General features: G+C 38.7%; 2 protein-coding genes across 7 annotated transcripts in view; one reads left to right on the top strand and one right to left on the bottom strand.

The window, feature by feature from the left end:
* Positions 1-22,716, bottom strand: part of LOC127629001 (phosphatase and actin regulator 3-like) — an 80,116-nt gene extending 57,400 nt beyond the window's left edge. Inside the window, exons 1-3 of one of the 2 annotated variants that reach the window (XM_052106006.1) lie at positions 22,423-22,716; positions 21,290-21,421; positions 20,968-21,105 (exon numbers count right to left, since the gene is read on the bottom strand). In XM_052106006.1, the coding sequence (XP_051961966.1) occupies positions 20,968-21,105; positions 21,290-21,421; positions 22,423-22,522 (370 nt within the window). In that variant the 5' untranslated portion in view covers positions 22,523-22,716. Of the gene's footprint in view, positions 1-3,301; positions 3,541-20,967; positions 21,106-21,289; positions 21,422-22,422 lie in introns of those variants that run through there. The other variant, XM_052106007.1, reaches the window with a different exon arrangement.
* Positions 5,433-16,812, top strand: LOC127629007 (GPI transamidase component PIG-T-like). 5 transcript variants are annotated; one of them, XR_007968729.1, is made up of 10 exons: positions 5,433-6,248; positions 10,562-10,739; positions 10,879-10,991; positions 11,449-11,549; positions 11,636-11,722; positions 11,851-11,938; positions 13,111-13,605; positions 13,906-14,042; positions 14,425-14,508; positions 14,592-16,812. XR_007968729.1 is itself a non-coding variant. In XM_052106014.1 (6 exons), exons 1-6 carry the CDS (start codon positions 6,155-6,157, stop codon positions 11,914-11,916), a joined length of 639 nt encoding a protein of 212 aa, XP_051961974.1. In that variant the 5' UTR covers positions 5,433-6,154; the 3' UTR covers positions 11,917-13,127. The 5 variants fall into 5 exon arrangements, 1 of the variants encoding a protein (XP_051961974.1); XR_007968728.1 differs by having other exon boundaries at positions 14,362-14,508; XR_007968727.1 differs by having other exon boundaries at positions 14,425-16,812.
* Positions 22,717-22,958: the final 242 nt, after the last annotated feature.

Here is a 22,958-nt window from a genome sequence, read left to right as displayed (position 1 = left end):
GTGATACTAGAAAAGTATAAAAACACACTCAGAACACACAGAAAATAAGTAAAAACTCAATACACAACAGTAGACTTGCTAAAGAATCAGAAATACTTTAATAATCCCAGGAGGAAATAATTTTTTTTACAAACTCCAGATATACAAACAACATACTGTATTATTAAGAACAAAATATATATATGACCAATTGAACATATGACCCACTCAAAAAAATGATACGTTGACTTTAATTAACTTTTTTTATGTCAACAGGTCCCACATAACTGGGTTACGTTAAACAAACATAATTTGGTCATGCAACTTCAACATCATGGAATTAAGTAATTTTAAGCGACCCAATTAAACTCTGAGCAGAGTGTTAAATGAACACTGAAGCAGTGTTAAAGTTAGTAAAGTGAGATAATTAAGTGAATAATTGAGTGATGATTGGGCATTATTGAAGACACCTGATGTTAACAAGCAGAATCACTGAAGGAGAAAACCAGAATGTTTAAGTCACCATTATGGTGATCAGTGTTTGTTTTAGTTGGGCTCTTGACCCTCACATCATTAACTTAAGAATTTGTTTGGCTGCTGTATATGAGTTACAACAGCCAGATGAACAAATAAAAAAGGTGATCTGTTGGTTGTATCATAATCATTATTTCACAATCATTTACTTACTTGCGCCCTGAAAAGGGGAGATTTAAAAAATAAAAAACACCCACACAAAGCTTTTTCTCTGGTGGTATAATTAATGTAACAATTTACTGTTTTTAAACATAAAATAATATACACTTTTCTTTCATAGTTCTTCAAAAGGTATGCAAACAATGTCATCATTTCTCACTTTTTTTCTCCTCAACAGGTACAATCAAACACAACAGGTAAGTATCCACAAAAGTATTCAGCTAATCAACAAACAATGCTCAAAATTTCAAAATCAATTACACTGGCAATAAAGCCACTGTTTATACACTGCTTAACAATGGCAATTTGTCCCTCCTCCTCGTCAATTCCCTGCCTTCATCACAGTTACTTTATACATTGCATGCCACATACATAACCGAATTTAGCTAGCTGCTGAACAATATCCCAATTAGCATTAGTCTAAAAAACTAAATATAATACCGAAAACACTCCACATGTCAACAAAACATAAACAGAACAGCTTCCCAAACACATATCAAGCTTGTTTAAAAACCTCGAAAGCATAAACACTCATTCAAAGTACCTGGAAAAGGGAGATGCACATAACCATAATCATAAGTTCCCGCCTCCTCAGCACGAGCTAACCGATAAATCTAACACACCAAGAGAGGCGGGACTTAAGGTAGAACAGCCAATCATCAGCCGGTCACACTCAAAGCCGGTGTCATGTTTGAGAGGGAGGGGGAGAGGAGGCAGCCGCAGCGAGCGCAGACACAGAGCAGCCAGAGACACGGAGGAGCGGCTGTAGTAAGGCGTTTGTGCAAAACTGTGGCAAAACTGCAGAAAAAGTGTGGGTGTTGAACCCTCTCATCGGGAAAAGTGTGGGTGCCCATGGGTGCGACGCCCCTGGTTCACAAATAGAACTTTCAGATTAAAAAATTACCATTTTCTCTTTATCCATTATGACACATGGGATCATGAATGCCTGTCACATTCAAAGCAAAAGGCTCCTGATCACTGAAGCATTACAACCAAAGCTTATTAGAATATACGGTTAAATCTCACAGTAAATATCTCTTATTGGTAAGGTCACATTTCAGCCCAAAAACATAAGAAAAAAAATATATATATATATTTTGCATAAAGAAATTAAATCCATAATATTATCTCCGAAACCAAATACAGTATAAATCAGCCCAAAACGAACATGTAAGAAAAAATAAATAAATAAACACATCCATAAGAAAAGAAATAAAATATATTTTAATTCAATTCAACAGGAAAGAGAAGATTTTAGGTGAAAATAATAAAACCAAAATAATCCCATTACAGCAGCAACAAATACAAATACCATAATGTTTATTTTCTTCAACAGAACACAAATTAAGATTTTCAGAAGAATATTTCAGATCTGTAGGTCCATTCAACGCAAGTGAACTGTGACCAGAATGCTGAAGCTCCAAAAGCACATAAAATCAGCATAAAAGTAATTCATCTGACTCTAGTGTTTTAATTCTTCAGACGTTATATGATTGGTGTGGGTAACAGATAAATATATAAGTACTTTTTACATTCTGGTGTGGAAGTGACTTTCATTTTCACATTCAGCCACCAACTGGCTGATCAAAGGTGGAGATTTAAAGTAAACAATGACTTTATGTCACTTCAGAAAGTATGGATACCACCACTGGAATTTTATGGATTACTTTTATGCGGTGTTTATGTGCTTTTTGGAGCTTCAAAGTTCTGTTCACTATTCACTTGCCTTGTATAGACACACAGATCTGAAATATTCATTTAAAAATCTTCATTTGCGTTCTGTAGAAGAAAGAAACTCACACACATCTGGTATGGCATGAGGGTGAGTAAATGATGAGAGAACTATTCCTTTAAATCCCATGAAAATGATGTCACAAAAAAAGTCCAAGAATTAGGCCTCATTTTGTTATAATTCTGCATAATTATATAATAAACTATTTTACTCTTTTGATTTTGTGGTTAAACATGTTCTTGACATCATCAAGGAAACATTTATATCTGTTTCTTCCTATCACAAGAAGGTGCTGCTGAGGCCACCATTGACCCGCTCTTGAACAGCAGTCAGTGGATGCGCAGTCTCAGTGCGGAATGAAGGCCATCGGCACATAATCGCAAACATGCCAGCCTATGTTGCCAAAGCAGCAAAAAAGCATTTCATGAAGTCTTCAATGGCAAACCTGTGTCATATGCTCATTCAGACACGTTATGTTTCTGTTGAACGTGAGACAATTTAGCTCATCCACCCTGAATGAAAAATAACATCTTTGTGTCTGCTCATTTTGAATTGTGCCATAAGCCACATGCAGTTGGCACAGAATCTGTACAGGGTCTGGTGTGCATTTTCCTTCTCTCTCTTTATGAATACTATAACAATACAGATCAGCAGACCACTAGTCTACTGTTGTGCCCCGATGTATTTCAACGTATCCATCAAAATAATCAAATGCGGCGCAATTTGATTGATCTCAACCGTGCAGTCCGTTTCTCAACATTAAATGCAACTAAAGGCTAATAGCAGAGATATAGAGCAACTTGCACCACCATTAGGCTACACATTAAAACGAAAAGCGAATGTTTCAAGCACCGGCGTTTATTCTAATGGCATCTCTAGACAAATGCATCATCTTACCTGCGCTGTGCTCAAGATCAATGCCAGTCTCACTGAGGATGTTCGGGTCACTTTGAGATCTGCCTCTGTGCAGAACACATTTATCTATTCCATCCGATGAAGCCATGAGGATAAAGAGACGGACCAATGAATAAAATATTGAAATCCCTTTAAGACCAGACGGTGAGGTGAATGCGTCTTGGTCTAAGAGCATCGAGCAGCAAGCATGGTGAATGTTACAGTCAGCGTGTGTGTGTGTGTGTGTGTGTGTGTGTGTGTGTGTGTGTGTGTGTGTGTGTGTGTGTGTGTGTGTGTGTGTGAGAGAGACTGACTGAATATGTCTGTCATCATGAGCGCCGGGAATTTTGTGTGTGCAAAGATGCCACCTTTATCTTTCCACAGGTGTGAATCAGTGCTGATTAACAGTAGCCTATGTCTATAAATGGCTTTCAACCCCCAGTTTTTTTTTCTTTATCTTTTTTTTTTATTATTATTTTCTCTCACATTGCATCGTAAAAATGAATTCATTTATTTTGTCCAGTAAACAGCGCCACCACAGGCAGAGTCGTGTAATTACAGTGAGATGATGATGACCGATGACAGTAATTACTTTTTAATTAGCAATATGTGAATAATAAAAGAAGACTGTTTTGCCTTAAGTGTCATTTGTCTTTTTGCATAGAATTAAATAAAAGTACTTTAAATTAATAACTGTCTTGTGATGTTGGACATTTTGCATTTATTGTGAAGTGGAAAATGCTGCCAACAACAGATTTCGATCGTGTTCTCCTATTGGTCATATTTTGACATGCCCGTTTCTCATTGGCCGAATCCGCCACATGTATGAAATGTTGTAGAAAGTGAAGCAGTGCATGGGCGAAAATGGCAGCGTACAGGTGCGGTTTGTCTTTTGTATTTACTTAGATTTTTTCATGTTTTCAAGCTCGACTCAGTAGCTGTGATGCGTTTGAAAAAATAAATGATAATACAGAAGCAGAAGAGAGCGTTTCTGGCGCGTTGCGAGAGGTTAAGGCCGAAGAAAGGCAATGGCAGTCAACTGATGTTGAGACGGACAGAGGCGACCTATGAGGTGTGATTTGTGCACTTTTTGGCGATCGCGAAGCAAACTGAGAGGTGAACTAACGTGTATACGCTCGCGAGCCGTCTGGCCAAAATCCCGTCACGGTCACGTGTTGGAGCTGCGCTCAAAGTCCGTAGCTGAAAAAGGATTGTATTTACTTTGCGTCTGAATAACGTACGCGTGGGTAAACGTGTGGATAAACGTCTGCTATTAGCCTAATAGTTAGGCTGAATTCTATCATCTCACTATTGTACCTTTTAAATTTGGGAAATGATCATAACACACACTGTTTTCATGTTTTTGAGGGTTTACAACGCAGAATTAGAAAATTATCTGTTTTTATTATCTGTCACATAACACACACAGGAAACAGTAATCCAATAGCAGTAGTTTTTAATGGGGTAATCCAAAATCGTAGTCTTCCAGGCAGGGGTCAAAATCCAAATAATCAAACCAAACACAAGAACTAAAACAAGACACAAGCGAGAAACAGAACTCAGAAGTGGTGTGACATATAACAAGCACTCCGTGACAATGACTGAACAGACAGGGTATAAATACACAGATACTAACAATGAATAACAGGGAACAGCTGGGTACAAAGATGACGGGGAACAGCTGAGTGCAATGAACAGTGATTGGTACAGACAAGGATTGTGGGGAATGCAGTTCCAGAGTGAATGGTGACAGTATGGGGAAGAGACCTCTAGTGGACACCCGGGGAAACACAAACCAGACACTGTGACAGTTTTATATCAATATTTTAATCAATATTTAATCAAACGTTATAAGTTATAATTATAAAATATATATAATTATATATAATTATAGAAATTATAAGACTGTATACGAAAAACTATGTAAAAAAATTATATATATATATATCATTTTTTAACATAGTTTTTCGTTAACATATATATATATATATATATATATATATATATATATATATACTATATATATATATATATATATATATATATATATATATATATATATATATATATATATATATATATATATATATAAAATAGGCAACTCGATCAAAAGAGTTAACCCACTACCAGCCAAGCTTTGAATACTACTTTTAAGTATCTTGATCAAAAAGATTGCGTACAAGTGCAGGCCAAATATACTTGGACTTTTCTCTCAAGTAGGGCCTATACCTAATGTAATTTTAAGTATATTTCTGAGAGGTACATAAAGTATATTTTTGAGAAGTATATAAAATGTAGACTGAAAGTATACTTTCTTATTTTTTAGTTGAAAAGAAGTAATAGAACAATTTTGGTAAGTGTTAGCCTTACTAAATGTATAGTTTTATCAAATTGCTGTAGGCTGCAGTAAAATCTGTCAAATATCAACTGCAAATTTGAATGAATTGATTTACCTTTTACTAACTGGCAGCCTTAAGTAAGATAACAGTTTTTGCAGTTCTACTATAAATCTTGCGTACATATAAATATACTAATTATACTGATTACTCTGTTGTACAACCCACAAAAAAACATGAAAACGTGTGTGTTATGATTACATCACAAATTAAAAAGGTACAATATTAAAGATAATAGATATTTGCCTAAGTATCAGGCGCTTATCCACGCGTACGTTATCCACGCGCTTATCCACACGTAGGTTATCACACGTCATTGGTCACGGCAATGTACGTGACGATCGACACGATGATTGCTTAGTTTGCAAAGTAAGTGCACACATCACACCTCATAGGCGACGCCTCGAAGCACAGCCAATCCTTTACACCAACGCCGGCGAAAGATCAGTTTCAAGAGGAGATGGTGATCCGACCACTGCACTCCGGAGACATCTATGCCAGCTTTCAGTTCCGTACACTGTGGGACACTGATTTTCTGCAAGAGAGAAAGACAGGTGGGCGGGCGGGCATCGTTCTGTTGGAGACCATCTACAGTAGCTGCTGCGTATATTATGTGGATAGATTTTTAACACACAATGTATATTTGCAGACTACCAGCCTAAATTTAGACACACCTTTTCATTCTTGATCATTAGCCTACTTTTTTTTCACACTTTAGAATAGTATTATTTATCATAACTTTAAAAAACACACACAGATGGAAGTGTGGGGAAAATGTTAACTAAACCGAAACGATCTTGTATTTAACCTCTACAAAATAGCCACCCTTAGCTTGATAACAGCTGCCTAAAGCTGCACTCAGTAATATTTTGAAAATGTCATCTTGGACTTACACCTTGTGTTGTGGATACAGCATAATTCAAATGCAATCGTTTTCAGTTACTACTGTCATTTTAGAAATTCACTATTCACAGTCAGTTATGATTAATTCATGAGTTAAAATCCATTGTAAAATGTCCAATATCAGGCTCCAGACTAAAAAAAAATGATTTGGGAGCCATTGGCTTCTAAACTGAAACATCCAAATGACTTTTAGTTGCCAAATCTCAGAATTGCTTGATTTAGATAGAAAGCTGAAGGAAGACAGCTGATAACCCATAATCGGAAGTTTAATAAACAGTATAGTTGAGAAGATAAGTTTGCATTCCCTTATGTCTCAATGTTCACACCCCTTTCATGATTTATACAAATATAAGACAAAAGTTTTTTTTTTATTTATTTAATACTGCTCTTTAGAATCTACAATACAGATATGTACAGGAAGTATAGTAGTGTTGTCTTGAGCATCAATGAATGATTGCACCTTGAGTAATAGTTGTGTACAAGTCTTTCAAGTATGCTAAGCGCCAAAGGTTTGAGATACATATATATAAATTACACAATTGAAAAAAAAAAAATTATCACCTTTTCTCCCATTTTGGAATGCCCAATTCCCACTACTTAGTAGGTCCTTGTGGTGGCACGGTTACTCACCTCAATCTGGGTGGTGGAGGACAAGTCTCAGTTGCCTCCATTTCTGAGACAGTCACTCTGCACATCCTATCACATGGCTCGCTGTGCATGACACCGCAGAGACTCCCAGCATGTAGAGGCTCATGCTTCTCTCCGCAATCCACGCATAACTTACCACACGCCCCATTGAGAGCGAGAAACACTAATCACGACCACAAGGAAGTTAACCCATGTGACTCTACCCTCCCTAACAACCGGGCCAATTTGGTTGCTTAGGAGACCTGGCTGGAGTCACTCAGCATGCCCTGGATTCGAACTCGTGACTCCAGGGGTGGTAGTCAGCGTCAATACTCGCTGAGCTACCCAGGCCCCCTATATATAAAATTTTTATTGTTTTAAAATGCTGAATATGAATTACCACAGCTGCAAGGGGGTTTCTATTGCAGCTGCTGAGAGAGTGACAGTAAATTTGGCTTACTGTCTTAATCCACCGCTTTCTATTTTTTCTTTCTTCTGGAAAGTCATTCAAATGTAATAGTGGATTTATTCTTTTGGTCTTGGAGCCTTTAAGTGTGAAACCTTTAAGTGTGAAAAAGGTCTACTGTTTTGGGTCGCGACTATTTTAGTTGTCTGAAGCCCTGCAATAACAGTGTGGCTACTGAGATTAATCAAGTAGCATTCAACTGGTCATGTGATCATAACATGGCTGTCCCCATGAGGGGACCCTCTCCATGTAAAATAAAGCAGCTTTTTTAAGGTCACTGATATGACTGGAGTCCTTAACTCATGTGAGTGATCATGATTTTATAGATCAATCCATCCATCTTCAACTGCTTATTCGAGGTCGGGTCACGGGGGCAGCAGCTCCAGCAGGGCCCAAACTTCCCTATCACGAGCCTTATTAACCAGCTCTGACTTGGGGACCCCGTCTGGCTCTTTGGTGCTGAAAGTCCTTCTCCATGGCTTCTCTGAACTTTTCCCACACCCACTGCTTTGCCTTCCTCACGGCAGAGGCCGCAGCACTTCGGGCTTGTCGGTATCTTGCAACTGCCTCCGGAGACCTCTTTCTTCAGTCGAACGGCTTCCCTGACCACCAGTGTTCACCATGGTGTTCGAGGGTTACCGACCCTTGTGGCACCTAAGACCTTGAGGCCGCAGCTCTCAACCGCGACTTCGGCAATGGAAGCTTTGAACATTGCCCATTCCGTTTCAATGTCCCCAACCTCCGCAGGGATGCCTGAAAAGCTTCGCCGGAGGTGTCATTTGAAGATCTCACAGAAAGGAGCCTCCTCCAAACGTTCCCAGTTCACCCTCACTACTCGCTTGGGCTTCCCATGTCTGTCCAGAGTCTTCCCTGCCTTACCCAACTCACTACCAGATGGTGCTCGGTTGACAGCTCTGCCCCTCTCTTCACCCGAGTGTCCAAAACATACGGCCTCAGATCCGACGACACAATTACAAAATTGATCATCGACCTTTGGCCTAATGTGCTCTGGTACCACGTACACTTATGAGCATCCTTATGTTCGAACATGGTGTTTGTTATTGATAATCCATGACTAGCACAGAAGTCTAATAACAAAAATCCACTCGGGCGTTGGAGACGACCCTCTTGTCCACCGGGGTAAACTCCAACGTAGCGGCGCTCAGCCGTGGACACGTGAGTATCCCCACACCCGCTCGTCGCCTCACACCCTGGGAAAATCCAGATAAGAATAGAGTCCATCCCCTATCCAGGAGCACAAGAGCCAAGACTGTGTCGAAGTAAGCCCCACCAGATCCAACTGGTAGCGCTCCACCGCCCTCACCAGTTTCCAGCTCCTTCCCCCCCAAGCGAGGTGACGTTCCACGTCCCCAGAGCTAGCCTTTGCCGCCGGGGTCTGGTCCGTCTAGACCCCTGGCCTTCACTGCCACCCATATGGCAGCGCACCCGACTCCTGCAGTTTCTCCAATGGGTGGTGGGCCCAAGGGATGTGGAGTGTGGCATCACGTCGCTTCTTCGGGCTGTGTCCGGCCTGGCTCCGTGGCAAGCTCAGCCACCAGGTGCTTGCCTTCGAGCCCTCCGTCTGGGCCTGGTTACAGATGGGGGCCCCAGGCTTCTTCCAGGCAGGGTAACTCATCCTCTTGCCGTTATTTCCATGAGTCTTTGTGATTTTACAGATATTTTACAAAATTACCATTCATTTATTTTGGAGTAAAACTTTTTATGTATATATTTTTTATTTTTTGAATGCACTTTTAAAAGGTACTGGAGTTCTCCAATGCTGGGCACTTGGTGGCTGCTTTTCCTTCACCTTTTGGTTAAATTAAATGCAATTAAAGTTTTATTACATATTTGCACAAAGGCACAATTTATATTTGTCTATAAAAACTATTTTTAAGCATTTAAGCACTAGCCTTTGTAAGACCACAATAAACACATTTTCAATCAAGTCTAAACTTTCAACTGTAAGTGCTAAATCTCTGCTGATCATCTACCATAGTGCATGAAATTAATAAATAGACATAAATGGACTTAAAGGGATTGTTCACCGTACAATGAAAATTCAATAATTTTCTTACTGTCATGCTATCCCAGATGTGTATGACTGTCTTTAATCTGCTGAACTCAAATGGAGATTTTTAGAAGAATATTTCAGCTCTGTAGGTCCATACAATGTAAGTGAATGGTGACCAGAACTTTGAATATCCAACAAGGACATAAAGGCAGCATAAAAGTAATTTATAAGACTCCAGTGGTTAAATCCATATCTTCAGAAGCGATATGATAGCTGTGGGTGAGAAACAGATCAATATATAAATCCTTTTAACTATAAATTCTCTTCCCTGCCCAGTAAGTGGCAATATCCATGAAGAATGTGAATTGCCAAAAACAATAAAGAATTTTTTTTTGAAAGTGTAGATTTATAGCAAAAAAAGGACTTAAATATTGATCAGTTTCTCACCCACACCTATCATATAGCTTCTGAAAATATGGATTTAGCAACTGGAGTCGTATGGATTACTTTTATGCTGCCTTTATGTGATTTTGGAGCTTAAAAATGTTTGTTCCCATTCACATTGGGAGGACCTAACAGGCTGAGATATTCTTCTAAAAATTGTGTTCAGCAAAAGAAAGGAAGTAACATTTGGGACAGCATGAGAGTGAGTAAATTATGAGATACTTTTCATTTTTGGGTGAACTATCCCAATAAACAGACAATAAATCGTACTATACACTTAGCAAATTATGCTATGAGTGCAATAGAAGTAAAGGGTTGTTCTTTGATGGTAAAGCAAGGATTAGACCTGCAGAGTGTAAAAATTTTAACTTTTTATTTTCATCAATTGCCTTTTTGTCAATTTTTGTCTGCAGTTTCCCATTACTGGCTGTTCCCTAAATCCCTCGGCCAAGTGCTCTCCAAGTTTTCCGTGCAGGAGCTGCACATCTCCTCCACCCAGGGCTTCTGGAGAACCATGCAGTGGGGGCAGCCCTTCATCCCCTCTCCACCTGGAGCAGAGCTTTGGGTGTGGTTCCATCATACAGTCACTGAGTGAGTGGAGTTATACAATTCTTTGATCATTCATTTTTGCAGAACATTTTTTAAACTTCATTTAAATATGTAGTTTATATCAACATTAAATGAACACCATACGGAAGCAACACTCCACTGTCTTCTCTTTAATTTTCAGTGTGTATGGAAACTGGAAAGAGCTTACAAATGTGCTCTCTGGAATCTTCTGTGCATCTCTGAACTTCATTGATTCAACCAACACAGGACAGCCCAGTGCTGGGCTGAGAAACGGTAAGACCCTGTCAGGTAATCTCGATGCCAGTTGTTATCAATTCTAGGAGATTATTACACATCACCGTGGAATACTTGATTCTGATTGGTCAGTTGAGGCATTCTGTGGTCAAGTATATCCATTTTATTACCAATAAACTGTATAAGGCAACCTATATACATGTACTAGTTTCATTTGTCTCCCTTAATAAAATAAATTCAGTTCTAAATTAATATTTCATGTTCATTTATTTACTTTGTTGCTAAGTGGCATTATTGCAAAATAAACATCTTATTACAAGTCTTGATCTTCCTGTTTGGGTGGTTTTTGGCATAATGACAAACTGACTTACATTATATGTTGTTTAGCTGCATATTTTTTTTATATATGTACCCAAACATTTCCTAGGACAGCAGTTATTTTTTGATGTAATGCATTATTGACTTTACCACTGTCTCTGTATCTTTAATGATCCAGCTACAGATCACCGTTTTTTGCGTTATGCAACATTGCCCTGTGAAATCGTATGCACTGAGAATCTGACCCCCTGGAAGAAGCTTCTCCCTTGTGGTTCTAAGGTACTCAACATTACTTCTGATTTAATAGATGGCTATTTTATGCGAGGCATTACAAGCATAAATGTATACCTTTGTTTTTTCTGTAGGCTGGTCTGGCCGTGCTGATGAAGTCAGAGAAGCTGTTTCACAGCAGTTTCCACTCTCAGACGGTTCACATCAGACCTCTCTGTCAGGTGAGGTTATTTTAAAACACTCTTTAAAATATACATTGGGTGGAAAAAAGCTACAAAACAGACTGAACTTCTGTCTGGTACATTCTTTCCATTCTGATAATAAGCCTTCCAGATTTTTTCCCTTTCAGGATGCGCTGTGCACCAATACAGCATGGGAGCTGAGACAAACCCTCAGTGTGATGTTTGATCTCTAAACTTTAGGCCAAGGGAAAAAGGGTGAGTAACAGAGAGTAAATTCTGTGTAGCTTTCAAAATATTGCTTGGTTTGTTTGAGCATCAATTTATGGCTCAACCAAATGTGTGAGTTTAGGTTGGACACTCTCTCTTTTTTTTTTTTCCTGAACATGGTCATGGTGTGAAGTGTTTGAGTCATTATTTTTGCAGTTCTGATTGGTGGAAATACTTGCAAAGAAGTACTCGCCTTTAATAATATTGATGAAATGCTATACCAACCCTATTGTATATCAAAGGTGTACTCTAAAAAATAAGAAATGAATTAAGAAAATGAAGAAATGAATTGTAATTTTGAAACATATGTATAAAAACATGAGTGCTCGCATGAGATGAAGACTCCAATCATATCAGAAACCTTATAAAAGCTGTTTTATTCTACACCGAGAGGGTCCCCTCAATGGGGAAGCCATGTTAGCATTACATGACCAGTTGAATACTACTTGATTAATCTCAGTAGCCGCCCTGTTATTGGACACTCAGAATTGGATTAAATTCATCATGTCAGACTGTGAGATAGTGAATTTTTAAACTGGCATCTGTTACTGAAAACGATTGCATTTAAATTATGCTGCATCCAGGCCCCTAGGGGTCAGTGTAAGTCCAACGCGACATCAACAAAAATTACAGAGTGCACGTTTAATTAGTATCGCCATCTTAAACAGGGACCATTCTGTGAAAAGATGTTCTCTCGAACCCTGACGGAGGCATGTCCTCTTGCTTCCTCTAGTAAAGTCTACGTGGATATAACCGACAACCCTGAGGTGAAAAAACAAAACAACCAAAAATACATTTAATTAATGAGAGACGGAACTGTCCACTAGCTTTTTGTAATTCTCAGACAATACTGAGAAAGTCTGTTTTGTCTTTTTTACAATAATTTACATTTAAAGATATATCAACCAGGCTGATTTCTCAGTTATTTAACTGTTTTTAAATTGTACCTACTTATCAGTACCAAAAGCTAATGACAGCCTTGTCAATGGATAGTGGAAAGTGTTTTTTTTATTTTTTTTTTATTTTGAGGAAACAATATGTAAAGTAAATTTGTCATCCACCACCCCGCTCTCTACATATTGGCATTGGCTATTAAAAAAACTCATCAGTGGCCCACAACCGATACATTGCATGTTAAGTTTTACGGTGTTGTTCAACAGGGGGAGCTGTTTGAGCTGAGCCCTGCCACTCCTCTCCTCAGCCAAGCCGTGGTGCTGGGAGATCGCAGAACGTATTCAGTATATGACCTTACCAATGCAGAGACCTTTGGGCAGTTGCGTTCACTCAATCTCCTACTGCATACCCAGGATGCATGGAAAGGAAACAGTGGTATGAATGAATAAATGAATTTAAAAAAGCTGAGATCAGGAGAGTACATCTGAGGAACAAATTTGCCTTTATTCTGATTTTTGGACATTTAATTTTAAACAGTGCTGACATTTTCCTTATTAATTTTGTATATACATTACTAGACCAATCATTCACAAACATCTTTTGTGTTCTCTCTGTGTTGTAGTTGATCTGCTGCGCCTGCTGCTGCATGCAGAGCGCTATGTGGCCGAGTTTGGGCTACAGACAGGGGAAATCCACACAGTCATCTATAATAATCACCCATATCGAGCTTTTCCAGTACTGCTGCTGGATTCAGTGCCCTGGTACCTGCAACTATACATTCACACCCTGGAAGTCACCAGCAAACTCTAATTACTCTAACTAGGGACTTTTGAAATGATGAAAAAACTATCACCAAAGATTTCTCCGATAACCGATAGTTCCAAAAGGCAACTATCGGCGCCAACTAATTGGTAAAACCAATATATTTCCGTCTACCTCTGGTAGACATGCACCCTGGATATCAGCAGTATCCTTGTGATTTAGTAGTTTGTGCTTGGGAGCACTTAATATAGACTCCGTAGACCTATTTCCTCTATCTTTGGTGGTTTCTCCTTTTGAAGGCTACATTCACTCATCTGCTGGAGATGCTGATCCAGTTACCCCCTCACTCTATGACAGAGGTCACTGTACAGTTTGGGAGAGCCCTGCTTAAATGGACTGAATACACCAGTGATCCCAACCATGGCTTCTACGTTGGGTAAGACTTTACGTCAACTTTTGCTGTAAAACGATTACCATGTAGTAACTATTTGTCAGGATTTTGTTTTGTAGTTTAAGTAGTTAATCAGGGACACATGTTAATAAACACATGTCTATGTAATTGTGCAAGATTTAGCCAAGATGGCTAATTGATTGCCATCCCTGGGCAGGTTGCTTTTCAAAAACGAAAAAGAAAGATAATAATATATTAACCAAAACAAATTATACATCGACTTAAAAGAGGGAGAAAAGTTCCCTTGCAACTTTTGGGTTATTAATATAAGTAAATATACATCATATTTTTTTTTTTTTTTCAGAATTGGGACAAAAACATGGTTTGCCTTATTTCTGACTCTACTTCTGTAAATGTTTTATATCAGATCCTCTGTGGTAAGTGCCCTTGTGCCAAGTACGGTCGCAATGGACACCAACTTCACACAACAACAACCATTGTTTAGCAGTTTGTAAGTATGAGTTGGCCGTAGTGTTACTACTAAACAAAGATGCACAATTTCTTGCTCTTTATAACTCCCCCCTCTGTTCCCAGCTTCCCAGTCAAAGAGGAGTCCAGCTAATTTGTGCGAGTGTATACCGAACCCCTGCTGGTAAATCTACCCACACCTGATTTCAGCATGCCCTACAACGTGATCTGCCTCACCTGCACGGTGGTCACGGTGGGTTACAGCTCCTTTTACAACTTACTGACCCGCACATTTCAAGTAGATGAACCGAGCCCACCGCTGGCAAAGCGGTTGGCCAACTTCATTCGTCGCATAAGGGGAGTGCCGCTGCTAACCTAAGAACAGCCAAGAACATTTCTTGGGCCTGAAACATACATATTAGGTGTAGAGGTCGACCGATTAATCGGCCGATTTTTTGCATTTTTTACATAATCGGCATCGGCCAATATCCACGCATATCAAGCCGATTATTAGGCAGGCGCATCTGTGGGCAGCCTAGTGTTGTTGTGGAACACGTGTTCGACGCACGCTGCCCCTAGAGTCATTTTCCAGCAGAGTGAACAGACCTCATCCAGTGCCTAAGGAAGGAGCTAAGTTCCTTGGAGAAAACAGTAAGGGTTAAATTTGTATAACTTCTTTAGATTTAATTAAAAACTTTTGATATGTTACTGCCAACTTCAAGAAAAACATGACAAACGCGATAGTTGACATGACGTTCGGCTACTTTGGATATTGATAGCGTAGTTGAAGTTGCATTATCACAGCAGAAGGGTTGCTATCATGTCACAATAAGTAAGCAAGAATTTTGCAATTACAGACAGTGAATCTGAGACTTTAATTTGTTCTGTTTGTGTGTCTTATATTTGAGAGGGTTGTCACTCAATGCAGAGAAATAAGTAATAAAAAAGATACCAATGCACTATAGGCTAGTGAAGGACTGGCTTTGGTAAGCTTGGACGTTATCGGTTCTGCTGTCGGTACTGGAGAAATTAAGAAAATACATTCTTTATTGCTATAAAGAGAAAGTTATTTTATCTCGCCAGCCATTTCTATGTATAATAATAATAATATGAAACCATTCTCTGTGATGCAATTTAGCTATTCGCAGTCAGAGAGAGAGAGAGAGATCTCGCTCACGCGGTGCCACAGCGAGCACAACACGAGCCCAACACGAGCACAGCTTAATGAGTGACAGAACTAAACATTCAAACGTAGCCTGGTTTAGATCTGTGATTATTAGTCTGATTTTATTTTAGATTTCGCCTTCCAAAGATTATAAAAAGAATATTTATACATAAGCCGCATTCTGTCTGGCACAACTTTCTTCCCTTCACAGCGGTGCACTGACATTTCTCCCTAAAACTCAAACTTAACGTCAGAATCAGCACGATCGGTGATTGTTGTAAAATGCAGTCTAGCTACTGTTGCTAAATTGCGGGACGCTTATAATAATAAAAAGAGCGCAAGAGATACCGTTCCCAAGGCGGCGCGCGCTCCGAAACACACCGCAAAGAGACAAGCAAAGTATAAGCTACTTTGGGTTTCATGCGTCTAAACGATCAACTATACTAAAAATATGTCAAAACGACCGGCTTGGAGATTCACTTAAACACAGTTTATGTCTTAAATGGACGTAGTTATGGAAATAGTTGGGAAAAAATATGCTGCATTAGGAGTCTATTAGATCTGAACTCGGTCTTAAAGGGGAAGCGGTCTAATGAAAATGTTGACGATTGAGCCATTACTGCGAATCAAACAACAAAAGGCAAAGAGAAAATCACTTACAGCTCTTGAATGAATAACTTCTGCATTAATCTATCTATGATAAACTATGCAGTGTTATTTTACAATTGATTACTTTATTAGATTTCTTTTTAGACCACACCTGAACAGTAATGTTAGTAGACCTTCCTGAAATTAAATCACTGTGCCTATATAACGTTTATATTTGTGTAATATATATATATATATATAAACAAAAAGAACCGTTAAGAATACCGTTAAAGTACCGGATCGAAAAACAGTATTGGTAAGAGTAGTAATACCATTAAAACCTTAACGATACCCATCCCTAGTTATGCCTGTGCTTCTCTTGGATGCTCTGAATATTGGATTACGTGTCTGGATTGCCCCTTAATTAAAGCTTCATTTGGATCTCAACCTTCGTGTCTCGGAGCAGTTCGTAACACCTGCTTTGTTTATTTAATATATTTGTTATACATTATTTATACAATATGTTTTTACATTATACATTTTTAATTTTAAGTGTACAAGTGCAGATTGGTCAAGTGTTCAATAAATGTATTTGTTGAGAAATTTTGTCTATCTTAAGTAATTATTTGTGTTACATTTTATCTTACAAATAAAAGGTTCAAATAAGAGGTTAAAAACAAGCACATATCGGCCAAAATAAATCGGCAGCATTAATCGGCCATCGGCCGACCCGGATTTCAAAAGTTCGGCATCGACCTGAAAAAACCAATATCGGTCGACCTTTAATTAGGTGGCTGTGAGAATTGTGACTCTAACACAGCAGCTACTGAAGTTTTAAGATGCTTTTTGGCTATTGAAGGACTTGAAGCCAAATGACTTAAAGTCTGAATGTCTTTAACTGGAACAAATGAGCTTCCTACCAAGACAGATGGATTAGCCTAATTAATTTGTATATTTTTTTTTTATGCTTTTGTTTGTTTGTTTTCAGTCACATCAGCTAAGGGATTTTTCATCTATGCTGTTATTAGAAAATCATGGCTTGCACTCAGTTGAACATTTCTTAAATTAATTGCTGATAATGCATTAAGTTTGCTTCTGTATAATCTAGGCATCTAGAGAAATCTAAATGGCAATGCATGATGTTAAATCATCTCACTTTACACCACACTTTGTGAGCGTGACCAAGACACTACAACAAACTACTTAAAATGGAAATGAGCATGTCTAAGAATGTGGCAAATATATTCCACAAGCTGTAATGCACTGATATTTAAATATTTGTTTTGAAAATTTGCTCTGTTTTTCAATGGGGTTTTTCTTAGTTTTCCACAGTTGGCTGTGGGTTGACCACATAATTACCACTAGGCTGGATGCTATACTATTCAAATTACACTGGTTAAATTTCCACAGCCACAGTTTGAAACTGCATTTAACCAACTTTTAAGGGCTATGGATCTGAAAATTAATATTACAATCACAACTTAGGGCCATGCATTGATTTTGTTCCGTTTACATCTTTCAACCACACTAGTACCACATTTTCCTCCACCGAAACTGGAGTCTCTCCATTACTGCAGTCTTTGTCCGTTTCTTAACCTAATCATTTTCCAATCAAGATTTCAAACAAAAAAGGATTAGGAATAGTGTCCACACCAAAAAGATTTCAGTTAAAAATGCACTGATTTAGTTACATTTACACTTTTCATTCACACTACAGTGAAAAGTTTCCAAAAATCTTTTGAAAATTATGACATTAGGAAACTGAAAATGGAGTTTATAAACAAAAAAGGATTAAGGATAAGTGTCCACACTAATACATTTCCAGTTGAAAATGCATTGATTTTCTTTAGTACAGCCATGGCCAAAAGTATTGGCAGTGACATCCATTTTGTGTTTCACAATTCTTTCTGCTTCAGTTGTTGTGGTGTTGATTAAAATTGTTTCTAGATTATTGTGCCGAGTGATCAGATGCATTTTAAATAATTGCAAAAAGCTTCATTGGCCAGTTTTTTTTTACATGATCACAAAAACCCACATTTCACTGTTTTTTGATCCTGGCACAAAATGACCAGCCAACATCATTTCACCAATCATATCAGCAGCACCTGGGAAAGTGTGAACGAGTACTAGTCAGGTGAAATCACTATCATTCTGATTGGATTATAAGAGCAGACTGATTGCTATTAAAGGAGGGAAGAAGTGCTTCCAATCATTGTGTTCTTGATAGCAATGGTTTCCTCTAAAGAAAGACATGCAGCCATCATTGCTTTGCATCAAAATGGCCTGACAATTGCTGCAAAGAATATTGCACCTGAAAGAACCATTTACCGGATCATCAAGAACTTCAAGGAGAGAGGTTTCAGGACGTCCCAGAGTGTCCAGCAAGCACCAGGACCGTCTCCTCCTGAGGAGTCAGCTACGGAATCATGTCACCACCAGTGTAGAGCTTGCTCAGTATTGGCAGCAGGTTGGTGTGAGTGCATCTGCACGCAGTGACGCAAAGACTTTTGGACAATGGCCTGGTGTCAAGAAGGGCAGCAAATAAGCCACTTCTCTCCAAGAAAAACATCAAGGACTGACTGAAATTCTGCAGGAAGTACAAGGATTGTACATCAGAAGACTGGTGCAAAGATATTTTCTCTGATTGAAAATCTGGAGAAATTTTCATCTCGCTACCATGAGTCCTGTGTCGTGCCAACAGTGAGGCATCCTGAGACCATCCATGTGTGGGGTTGCTTTTCATCCAAGGGAGTGGGCTCTGCCCACACAATTCTGCCCAAAAACACTGCCATGAATAAAGAATGGTATCTAAACATCCTGCAAGATCAACTTCTCCCAACGAATGAAGTTGCTCTGATATCATTATATTGAAATTTTGAATCCGTGGCCAGGCAACTCCCTGGATCTTAATCCCATAGAGAACCTGTGGTCAATACTCAATAGATGAGTAGACAAGCAGAAGCCCACAAATTGTGATAAAATCTGAGCACTAATATGTCAAGAATGGATCGCCATCACTCAGGACTTGGCCTAGAAGTTGATATCCAGCATGCCAGAGCAAATTGCAGATGCTATGAAGAACAAGGGTCAACACTGTAAATATTGACTCTTTGCATAAATTGAGTGTTTTTCCAATAAAAGCCTTTAAAACGTATTAAATGCTTATCATTGTTTTCAAGTATCCCATAGAAACATGTCAAAATAATCTACAAATACTGAAGCAGAACTTCACAACAAACTTTGCTAAACAAAATTTATGTCACTGCAAATACATCTGGCCACAGCTGTAAACGCCACTCATCCACACTGGAATGACATGTTCTTCAACCAAAAATGAAGACTTGTGGAAACGCTCCCCAATTACCGCATACATTGGAAAACGTATAAATGGAGTTTTCAACCGAAAACTTTGTGTGTTAATCTGTTTTCATTTCAAATGCTTTGCAAGGTCACTAAGGGCACATCCACATTAATACCATTTTCAGTTTTCCTAACATCATCGTTTGCCAAAGTATGCAGTGTTTTTAAAAGTATTTTCAGAATGCTCTGTTTTAGTGGGGATGAGGTGTAAAAATCAATGCATTTACAACTGAAAACGTATTAGTGTGGACGTGGCCTTAGTGTCCTTGCGAAGCATTTGAAACAGAAAAACAAACTAAAACACCTAGTTAATTTTTATAGAACATAAACTTTGCTCTTTTTTTTTTCTTTTTTTCACAATTCAATGTCTGCACACATTCCCGGAAGCTTAGAGATGCACGCTAATCCCGGTTCAACACAAATACTGTTAATTTTTGCACTGAGCCTGTCTTGTCCTTACTGTACATGTGACTGTTCTTTCATCAGTTTTGTATTACCCCACATTCTTCAACTATTTAATTTATTTTCACAGCTTAGCGCTTTATTTATTTATTTATTTTTATTTAACCTTTATTTAACCAGGAAGTCCCTTGAGACTGAAGTCTCTTTTTCGAGGGAGACCTGGCCAAGACGGCACACCAGTTACAATTTAAATACAAAATACAACATAGTCAACAAACAAACAAGCGTCACACATAGAAAGGAACAGGTCACATATGGCAGTTACATTTTTGAGTTATATGGCATTTTAACATGGCCTTAAATTCATTTAATGGGACTAGATCAGTTAGATGTAGCAAATTTTGCAAGTTATTCCAAGACCATGGCGCAAAGTAAGAGAAGGCTTTTTTTTCCCAACTCAGTAAAAACTCTTGGAACCTGGTAAGAAAGCCACCTCGTGGATCGAAGATGAAAACTGCTGGAATTCTTCATCAGGAGATTACATAGATATGCCGGCAATTTACCCAACATGGCCTTGTATAGAAAAATATGCAAATGAAGTTGTCTACGTAGACTTAATGACGACCAGCCTACCAGTTCATACAGCGTACAATGATGAGTACGGAAACCATCACAAAGTACCATCAAAGAATGAATATTAATAGGTTTTTACTCATAGGGTTGATTCAGGTCAATTGGGCCACTTTTTCATTCGTTTCCATGTCGTAAAATTTACCCATTAGCACTTGGGACAAAAAATTCTAAAACACAATGAGAATGCTGACCCACATGATATTCAAAACAGCAAGAGAACAGACATAACACAAACAATACACAACAGCTAAGCAGATAATAGAGGTATATAACCTATAATATAACAAATGGAGATTAATTAAAGGAGACTCAGATGCTGAGTTGTGATAAGTACCCTAAAATGTTGTTTCCTACCCGTATATGGAGGCGTACATTTGTGTCCACACCCATTGCTGCAGCATTTCTCATTGTTCAGGCAGTCGCTATCATTGGCGCAGTACTCGGCACACACACCTGCTCCAAATATTCTCCATGGACACACTCCTGGCTTTGCTGTGACAACAAACCCATGACAGAGAAACCACACCATTGGAAGTTTAATATCTTATTTGTTTTGGAAAACCTGTGGCATCAAAGTAGTAGTTCACAGATTTGATGAGGTTGTTATTTTCACGTATATGTGTGCATGTTAGGAAAGGTGCATACTATTAAAGACTGGAGTGTGAAATGAACTCACTGAACGCAGGTGGCACACACACAGCCCCACAGTCGAACACACAGCATTTCTGTTCTCCAGCACAATCTTTATCAGAAACACATCCTCGTCTGGACGGCACAACTGTCAGCTTCCGTGGACAGTGACTGACCACTAAAGAGAGATATGCTCCTGTGTCATGTAGCCTTTTGTGCGCATTATGACTCCTGTTTTACAATTGAGCGTTATGGGTAGCAATATCATCCTACTGTGGGATGGAATATTGCTTTGTCATGTCAGATCAATTTGTTAATGTACAATTGTTATATAACAAACATAATTTGAAGTAATGTGCAAAGTTGACCTTGCACTAAATTTCTACAAAAGACTAATGATTTTAATTTGTGAGATTAAATTGTATGTGCAGAGACATACATTGTTTGACGCTACTGCATACTTTGTAGGTACATTGCTTTTGTGGATTTTTTTGGACTGCATAGGTACAGTGGTGTACGAAATTCCTACCAGCATTTCTATTAGAAATTGCAGGGCCATTTCTGAGCATATGGGGGCCCTAAGCAAAATCCTACTCGGAGTCCCCCTCAATCTCCATTCTGTCTGGGGCCACAGGGGAGGGGAGGGCACACTTTACCTGTCTAATTGAGCCATAACAGATGCATTAGTCATACTCACTCCTATGCGTGGCCCCCTGGTGGCTCTGGGTCCCTAAGCACCTGCTTATACCACTTTTTGCTAGAAACAGGCCTGATCATTTGGAATCAATACCTATCCCAGTTGGATTTTTGTATAGGATTCCAACACAACAAAAACTAGATATTTTAGAACACAGTTCCCAATTTGACAAATTGGGAACAGGATAAAATACCCCAGTGTGAAATAAAAAGATGATGTCTGAGGATATTAATGATTTTCTTTAACTGTCCAGTACCAAAACATTATTTAAATACATGTAAATATTATTCAAATTATCAAATAAAAAAATTAGGCAAAAAGACTTGTGGGAATTTTTGTTAATCTGGTGCCATTTTGTTTCATTCTTATATGATCCGAACAGGATATTTTAGGATTGATTACAATTATTTGAACAGTACCCACCCAAAGAAACATATTCTTTTAAGATTTGTTTGACATCCCTAAAGAGAAGATCTTCTCACCTGTTGAGTTTCGTCCTGGAGCAGCTACTGTTGTGCTCAACCATCCAAACAGACAAAATAAAACAGCAGCACTCACCAAGCAGCAGAACTGAGCTTTCATCTTCTCGACCTGTCACACACTGAACTCGTTACGAAATGTGGCGAGGGGGCGGAGAACAGAAAGAGCCCGTCAGTCCTCCAGGTCCTTGTTCCAGGTATATAAACTTCAACCAAAAGATGAAGACGTGTGCAATAGTTACATGAGGGGGAAATCCCAGAACGTATATAGAATACGCGGTTTGGTGCATTTAATCGTGTCACCTTCGAAGTATAAATAAAAACACAACTCGTATTATCCCAACTACCTCACTGATTTCCTGAGATATTGTGTCTGTGACCACTCTCGGCTCGCATCTGTCAGCCAATCGGAGTCATCGAGTTATTTGTACAACCAACTAAGATCTTTCAATTTAAAGGGATATTTCACCCAAAAAATGAAGATTCTCTCGTTATTTACTCACCCTCACGCCATTCCAAATGTGCAGAACAAAAATAGG

Source organism: Xyrauchen texanus, chromosome 35, assembly GCF_025860055.1.
Source record: "Xyrauchen texanus isolate HMW12.3.18 chromosome 35, RBS_HiC_50CHRs, whole genome shotgun sequence".
In the NCBI taxonomy this organism is placed as follows: Eukaryota; Metazoa; Chordata; class Actinopteri; order Cypriniformes; family Catostomidae; genus Xyrauchen; species Xyrauchen texanus.
Note: the sequence above shows the minus strand (reverse complement) of the source record. Positions and strands in the feature narration are given on the sequence as shown.